Source organism: Phaethon aethereus (assembly GCF_964289735.1).
Source record: "Phaethon aethereus genome assembly, chromosome: 3".
Lineage (NCBI taxonomy): Eukaryota > Metazoa > Chordata > Aves > Phaethontiformes > Phaethontidae > Phaethon > Phaethon aethereus.
Window position 1 is genome coordinate 1,512,703 of NC_138576.1, and position 8,085 is coordinate 1,520,787.

The 8,085-nt window shown below is 53.7% G+C and overlaps 1 protein-coding gene across 1 annotated transcript in view; it reads right to left on the reverse strand.

Moving 5' to 3' along the window:
* The window catches only part of EFR3B (EFR3 homolog B), a gene marked incomplete at its 3' end in the record, with an annotated part of 28,230 nt that extends 20,423 nt beyond the window's left edge, over window positions 1-7,807 (reverse strand). Inside the window, exons 1-2 of the mRNA XM_081997403.1 lie at window positions 7,686-7,807; window positions 969-1,119 (exon numbers count right to left, since the gene is read on the reverse strand). Of these exons, the coding sequence (XP_081853529.1) occupies window positions 969-1,119; window positions 7,686-7,792 (258 nt within the window). The 5' untranslated portion in view covers window positions 7,793-7,807. The remainder of the gene's footprint in view (window positions 1-968; window positions 1,120-7,685) is intronic.
* Window positions 7,808-8,085: the final 278 nt, after the last annotated feature.

Genomic DNA, 8,085 nt, shown 5'->3' on the forward strand with positions numbered 1-8,085 from the left:
GCGAATGGTCTCCACTCGGCTGCCCATGCCTCAGCCGAGGCATTTACAACCCCGCGTCCGGGACCGTGCCGGCTCCTGGAAGAGAGAAGCGTTGCGGGACGCAGTGCTATCCCGACCAGGAGGCATCAGCAGAAACTTTAATACCTTCCCTTTCCCTGTCACACGCAGCAGAGAATTAAAGCTTAGGGCTGAGCTATCTGTGCCTTTCCCAGGCACTCGAGAGACCACCTACCCAGTCCACCCTCCTGCCCAGGGGATGATCAGCTCCATCCAAACCCCCTCTTAAAAAGCAGCAAGGACATATGCTGCTTGTCCAAGCCAAGCTACCAGGCACTGGCAGAGCCCTCGCAAGACTGGGTGTTAGGTACACCCAGTGTTCTCAGTAAAAAACAGCAGAAAGGCCATGCACAAGTGGCTGCTAGGCAGGATCAGCAGTTTGGATGCTGGGAGGACGTCATCTTTGTTCATCCATGCTTCTCCTTTCCCCTCATTTATGTCTGTGACTGACACACCCCCAGTCCAGCTAAGCTATTTATTGCAAGCAGCAGCTCTGTTTAAGCCAGCCCTTTTCTGAGCACAAATAGCTCCCAAAATCCATGGGGATCACCTCCTAAGTTCATCTATTGTCCAAAACCACTGACAGCCCCTGTGTCCTCGGGCTCGTTTAGGAAAAGCTGAATTCAAGAGAGGGAAGGCATAGCAGCAGAGGTCAGAGACCAGCAACTGGTCACAGACAGCAAACAGCAGGGACAGTGCACAGGCAGCACAGCCAGGGTCTCGGAAACCTCACGCATGGCTGGACATACAAGAGGGGACACCAAAAAATCCTCCCCTGCAGCCACTCCCATCCTTTCCCAACCAGGTTTCCTGCCCTGCCACTGTGCAGAGATGCAGGAGTGACAGGCAGGGCGGAAAGCTGAGGACAGGGTCAGCAGGATGCTGCCACCTCCCGCTGCACCACTACTCACTGAGTTGGTCCCCAGGATCTGCAGGTTGGGCTTCTCTGACTCCAGCAGCTTCGCCACCATCTTCAGGAAGCTCTCCACGAAGAGGTTGATGCTCTGGCAGTGGCAGGCCATGAGGAGCTGGTCCAGGGCCTCCATGGCAATGCACACGTATCTGGGAGCAGGCAGAGGCCAGGGTCACTCCCCAGTAGCAGCATGGGCCATCCCTCCTTCTCCCCTCTCCCAAACCGCATGGGCGCCCATCAGCAAAACGCCAACCTCCTGCTCTGGCGAACCCAAGGAGAAAAATTTTACACCCAAAATACCCTTGGGATATTTTTAGATATCGTTGGCTGCTCCCAGCATCTCTCCTAGTGAAGACCCAGCTGCCCTGGGACCAAGGCTGTCAGCAACACCTTGCATCTCCCACCCAGCACCACTTGTGGGCTTCCCTTGCCCGGAACTGGTCTTTATATCCCGTGAGGGAGCACTGGGCTTCGTACAGGGTGGGCTCAGCATCTCAGGCAACTGTTCTTGCAGACCCAACTGGTCCTGCCCAGGGAGGAGGGACAGGATGATGTGCTCCAGAAACGATGTGCTTAAATACACAATAAAGCAACCCTGACAAACATATTCACATCACCCTAAAAGTTCCCGGGGTGAGCAGGGTTTCCTCCAGCAGCGCAGAGACCAGGATGCAGCATTGCCCTCACCAGGATTACCTTGGTCCCCATCCCTCCTCCAGGCACAGGGCTCAGTCACTCAGTCTTGGCTCTGTGTGCTGAACAGGGACAAGGGAAGCCCAGAAGATGGTTCAAAGACAGCAGCAAGACAGGATACACCAGTGATGGGTCCCTGGGCCATGCAGGGGACCTCCCTGAGCAGAGCACATCCCTTCACCATCTCTCCCAACCAGGCTGAGCTCACCCACAGACCACCCTCTGGCAGCTGGCTTTGCTGCAAGCTGCCACAGCGCATCTTCCAGGCTATTTATTTAACCGGTCCTGCAATGCTCCTGCCTCTGGGAGGAAGCTGGAAAACCTTGTGCCCAGCAATGCATCTCAATCGGGTGCCCGTTACAGAGGTGGCCAGATGCTTACACTGCAATTGCCGAATTTGTTGGGTGTTGCATCATATTTCCAAGACAAATTGGACCAGTTGCCCAGGTGGCTCTGGCAAAGTCTGTTTGCAGGCTGGTCCTGCGACACTTTCATTAACAACGTCGTGGCTGGAGCCCCTGGATGGGCTGATTTGTGCAATGACCGCGCTGACCTCCAGTTGCTGGTCCCCCACTGCGTGCACAAAGCCCAGCGGAGAAGCAAACCTCAGCCTCTGACTGCTCTGAGCAGACATTTGTTCCAGCTGAAGACGTCCAAAATACACAAAAAACCCAAACGGCTATTACACCGAGTCTCACAGCTCCAGCTCTTCTTGCAGGACCTCTGAGGTACCCCAAACACCTGACATGGGCCCAGTACCAGGACACTGGGAATAAAACAAACTTTACAGCTCCTTAACCACCTCCCTTTGACTCCTGTTCTCTGTGCAGCTGTGAATCTTTGTACCACAGCAGCTCACATCAAGCCCAGATCTCCTGGTGTGGCCGAAAGCAGGAGGGTGGCAAGCACAGATCTCTTTATATCGAGCACAATTCCTCCTTTAACCTCCATTTTTCAAGCCAGCTCCTTGTATGACTGGATTTGCAGCCTGGGTGGCACGCAGCAGCCACCAGCTTGTGCTGCAAGAGGGAAACTCAAAAACACGGAGCTCGCCAGCAGCGAGGCAGGCGGGAGCTGCCGATCTCCTTGCGCCAGCCCTGCCTGCGCATTAAAGGGCAGCTGGAGAGGCAACTGCCCTCTCGGGGAAAAGGAGGTGTCTGATAAACTCTGGATTTCCAAGTTCCAGGTGGTAAAACGCAGAAAAATTGATCCCATCTCCTGAGGCCCCAGAACTGTTGAAACCTGGCTCCAGTTTTGAGTAGAGTCTCCAGTGTCTTGTAGCGTGCTTGAGCTCACACTGCAGCCTGTCCTTCAGACACTATTACAGCTCTTCAAGATACTGTGAAAATAAGCAGCCAACTATTCCTGGATCTCTGTGGCTCCTATCCATCTGTCAAACTGGGTTAAAACTGGCCCAGAGGGAAAAAAGGTACAAAGAGGTGACCTGTGACCAGCATGAAGCATCAAGCTCCTTTCTCATAGGAAACAAGGCTGAAAACAACATTCTGTGCCAATATTATTGCAACAGCATGGCTTCTGTTTTGGGGACAACTGGCCACCACAAGGAAAAAGGAACACTTGTGGAGTTGTCACCTCCGACCTACCCCAACCACCCTCTTACAGATGGTGGGTTGCATTGCTGCAAACTCAAACAAGAGCACTTGCTCTTTTTAGCAATAAAGGTAACAAAAAGAGGACACTCAGCAGGCCTGACATCAAGGCTGTCTTCATCTTACACGCAGGAGACAGGTATCTACGTGCTCGGCCACTCTTTCAAAGCCCGGCTGTGTGTCTGCAGCAGGGCAAATCCTTCTGCTCCAGCCAACACCGACCTACAAATGAAAGGTTGATCCAAACCCGTTTCAGGCACTTCAAAGTTAGACTTTGAAAACTAGCTAGTGCTCCAACCCAATTACGTGCCTATATGCACAGGCAGCGGAGGAAGGAATATATTCCCCCCACACCCACCGAAGCTTGTCATTAGGTGTCAAAAATCTTTGAAAGCATTTCTTTTCCCAACATAGCAAGTAGGGCCTGTTAACAGCCGCTTAACCGCAGAACATCAGGCAGAGCTTTGAATGTCCTGTCACTCCCGATGATGGGTGATGCGGATGAGGCTTTGAAGGTTTTCCAACTTTAACACTTCTTAGGCAGGCTGCTGGCTTCTCTTCCCCCAGGATAAAAGGGAGGCTGAAGTTCACCCCGCAAAGCTGAGCCGTGTTTGTCTGCCGTGGCTTTGTTCAGGAGACAACGAGAATCAATCCAGGAGCTGTTTCAAAGGGAAGGAGCCCTCCCGTGTTCCCCCAGCGTTTCTAATCAGGGCAGTCAGCTATTTCCAGGAGGACGCTGCTCTCCATGCAGTAAACACAGCAAAGCTTTGCTGGAAGCGATGCAGGGAAGGAAGACAAAGGGAATGGGGCCTGGCCAGGACCACACAGGTAAGCAACAGAGTAAACACAGCAATCCCCATCCAGCCCAACGCACTCCCACCACGTGCTCTCTGGAAAAGCGTCAGCACACTGCCCCTCATCCTTGCTCCAGCTTGTGCCACATCACCGTAGCTCAACAGAGACGTGCACGGGGTGCAACACAACCAAGCTGGTCCTGAATAACTCTCAGCAAGGTGGAATCAGGGCCACCCTGCTTAGCTGCTCACCCGCACCTAGCCAGACTTCCATCTGGCTCTGGAATCACAGAATCACTACGGTTGGAAAGGACCTTCGAGATCATCAAGTTCAACCATTAATCCAGCATCACCATGATCCCTAAACCATGTCCTGAAGCACCACATCCACACATTTTTTGAACACTTCCAGAGATGGTGACTCCACCACCTCCCTGGGCAGCCTGTTCCAATGCTTGACCACCCCCTCGGTGAAGACATTTTTCCTAATATCCAATCTAAACCTCCCCTGGCACAACTTGAGGCCATTTCCTCTCATCCTATCGCTGGTTACTTGGGAGAAGAGACCAACCCCCACCTCACCACAACCTCCTTTCAGGCAGCTGTAGAGAGCAATAAGGTCTCCCCTCAGCCTCCTCCTCTCCAGACTAAACACCCCCAGTTCCCTCAGCCGCTCCTCATCAGACTTGTGCTCCAGACCCTTCCCCAGCTCCGTTGCCCTTCTCTGGACACGCTCCAGGACCTCAGCGTCCTTCTTGTAGTGAGGGGCCCAACACTGAACACAGGATTCAAGGTGCGGCCTCACCAGTGCCGAGTCCAGGGGCACGATCCCTGCCCTGCTCCTGCTGGCCACGCTAGTGCTGATACAGGCCAGGACGCTGTTGGCCTTCTTGGCCACCTGGGCACACTGCTGGCTCATGTTCAGCCGGCTGTCAACCAGCACCCCCAGGTCCTTTTCCACTGGGCAGCTCTCCAGCCACTCCTCCCCAGGCCTGGAGCGTTGTGTGGGGTTGTTGTAACCCAAGTGCAGGACCCGGCACTTGGCCTTTTTGAACCTCATACAGTTGGCCTCTGCCCATCGATCCAGCCTGTCCAGATCCCTCTGCAGAGCCCTCCTACCCTCCAGCAGATCAACACGCCCACCCAACTTGGTGTCATCTGCAAACTTACTGAGGGAGCACTCGACCCCCTCATCCAGATCATCAATAAAGATATTGAACAAGACCGGCCCCAGAACTGAGCCCTGGGGAACACCGCTTGTGACTGGCCATCAGCTGGATTTAATGCCGTTCACCACGACTCTCTGGGCTCGGCCATCCAGCCAGTTCCTCACCCAGCGAAGAGTAAACCTGTCTAAGCCACGAGCTGCCAGTTTCTCCAGGAGAATGCTGTGCGAGATGTTGTCAAAGGCTTTACTAAAGTCTAGGCAGACAATATCCACAGCCTCTCCCTCATCCACTAGGTGGGTCACCTGGTCATAGAAGGAGATCAGGTTGGTCAAGCAGGACCTGCCTTTCATGAACCCATGCTGGCTGGGCCTGATCGCTTGGTTGTCCTGCAGATGCCCTGTGAGCACTCTCAAGACCAACCGCTCCATGATCTTCCCCAGTACGGAGGTCAGGCTGACAGGCCTGTAGTTCCCAGGATCCTCCTTCTGGCCTTTCTTGTAGATGGGCATCACATTGGCAAGCCTCCAGTCTTCTGGGACCTCCCCTGTTAACCAGGACTGCTGATAAATGATGGAGAGTGGCTTGGCAAGCTCCTCCACCAGCTCTCTCAGTACTCTCGGGTGGATCCCATCAGGCCCCATAGACTTCTGTGTGTCCAGGTGGTTTAACATGTCCTTAACTGCTTCCTCCTGGATTATGGGAGAGTTATTGTGCTCTCCATCCCCATCTTCCAGCTCAGGGGGCTGAATACCCTGTGGATACCTGGATTGGCTATTAAAGACTGAGGCAAAGAAGGCATTAAGTACCTCAGCCTTGTCCTCGTCCTTGGAGACAATGTTCCCCGCCATATCCAGTAAGGGATGGAGATTCTCCTTGCCTCTCTTTTTGTTGTTAATATATCTGTAGAAGCATTTTTTATTATCCTTTGCAACTGTGGCCAGACTGAGCTCTAGCTGGGCTTTTGCCTTTCTAATTTTGTCCCTGCTTGACCTAACGAGATCCTTGTACTCTTCGTGAGTTGCCTGCCCCTTCTTCCAGAGGTGATAAACTCTCCTCTTTTCCCTGAGTCCCAGCAAAATCCCCCTGTTCAGCCAGGCCGGTCGCTTTCCCCGCCAGCTCTTCTTATGGCACATGGGGACCATCTGCTCCTGTGCCTTTAAGATTTCCTTCCTGAAGACTGCCCAGCCTTTCTGGGCCCCTTTGTCCTTCGGGATTGTCCTCCAAGGGACTCTCCCAACCAGTGACCTGAACAGGCCAAAGTCTGCCCTCCGGAAGTCCATGGTAGCAGTTTTGCTGACCCCTCTCCTTACTTCCCTCACAACTGAGAATTCTATCACGCCATGGTCGCTAAGCCCAAGACGGCCTCCGACCACCACATCTCTCACCAGTCCTTCTCTGTTTGTAAAGAGCAAGGCACCTCCCCTGGTGGGCTCACTCACCAGCTCTGTCAGGAAGTTATCCTCCACACACTCCAGGAACCTCCCAGATTGTTTCCTCTCTGCTGCGTTATACTTCCAACAGATGCCCGGTAGGTTGAAGTCCCCCACAAGAACAAGGGCCAGCGAATGTGAGACTTCCGCCAGTCGCTTATAGAATGTCTCATCTGTCTCTTCGTCCTGGTTGGGTGGTCTATAACAGACTCCCAGCAGGATGTCTGCCTCATTGGCCTTCCCCCTCATCCTTGCCCATAAGCACTCGACTTGGTCTTCACAATCATTGATTTCTATACAATCAAAACACTCCCTAACATACAGAGCCACCCCATCGCCTCTCCTTCCCTGCCTATCCCTTTGGAAGAGCTTATAGCCATCCATTGCAGCACTCCAGTCATGAGAAGCATCCCACCATGTTTCTGTGATGGCAACTACATCATAGCTGTCCCGCTGCACAATGGCTTCCAGCTCCACCTGTTTGGTGCCCATGCTGCATGCATTGGTGTAGATGCACCTGAGCTGGGCTATCGATTTCAACTCTGGCACGCTACCCCTAGGCTCATCTCTAGTGAGCCTGGTTTTATCCCCTCTCTGCTTCAAGCCATGGGCTTTTTAAAGGCCAGGAGGGTGCCACAGGCTCCTGATGATGTCCCTGAGGGATGATGGCATGTGTACAGTGTGCTCCAGTACACATGCCATCATCCCTCAGGGGGATACATGCAGACCTCTCAAGCATGGACAGCACGATGCCAGGGAACCTACATGGCTCCCAGTTTGCCTGGTCCCTTGCAACTTTGCAAGGGGTTTGCACATCCTTGTGTGCTCCCATGTCTCGCTTTTGGAAGCGGAACATGCTCAGGTCTCTCTGCAGCACACTCTTAGCTTCAGGACACCTTGGAGCATGCAGGAGCCACGCACCCCACACATCCTGCCCCTTGCCTGAGCCCCCTCTACTATCTAGTGATCCACTGTAATGCCAATCACTGGGGTGGCTGAAACAGCCTCCCAGCCCTTACCCATATCGGTGCCGGCTCACGTCTCGGATGAGCCGCTCGGAGAGGTAGGCACCGATGCGATCCAGCTTCTCGGGGGCAGACAGGGCATAGAATGTCAGCTTCTCCATGTTGGTCTTCACCAGCCCATCCTGAAAAAGAGCAGCAGAGGGCATCACAGCCTCACACCCAGACCCAGCAAACATCAGGAGCATCTCTGCAGCAAAACTTGGCAGCGATGCCAGAGGTCTGGAGCACATCAGTCCCATCCCAGCACTTCCCCACACCTTGTACGCCAGCGAAGGCAAAGGAGGATTGCATTTAGCTTCAGCTGAGGGTGCTCTCTGATGCACTACAGCCAGGGGTGACCCCAGTGCACGCCTCCATTGAGCACCCCACACTGTAAATACAACGAGAACCGTTT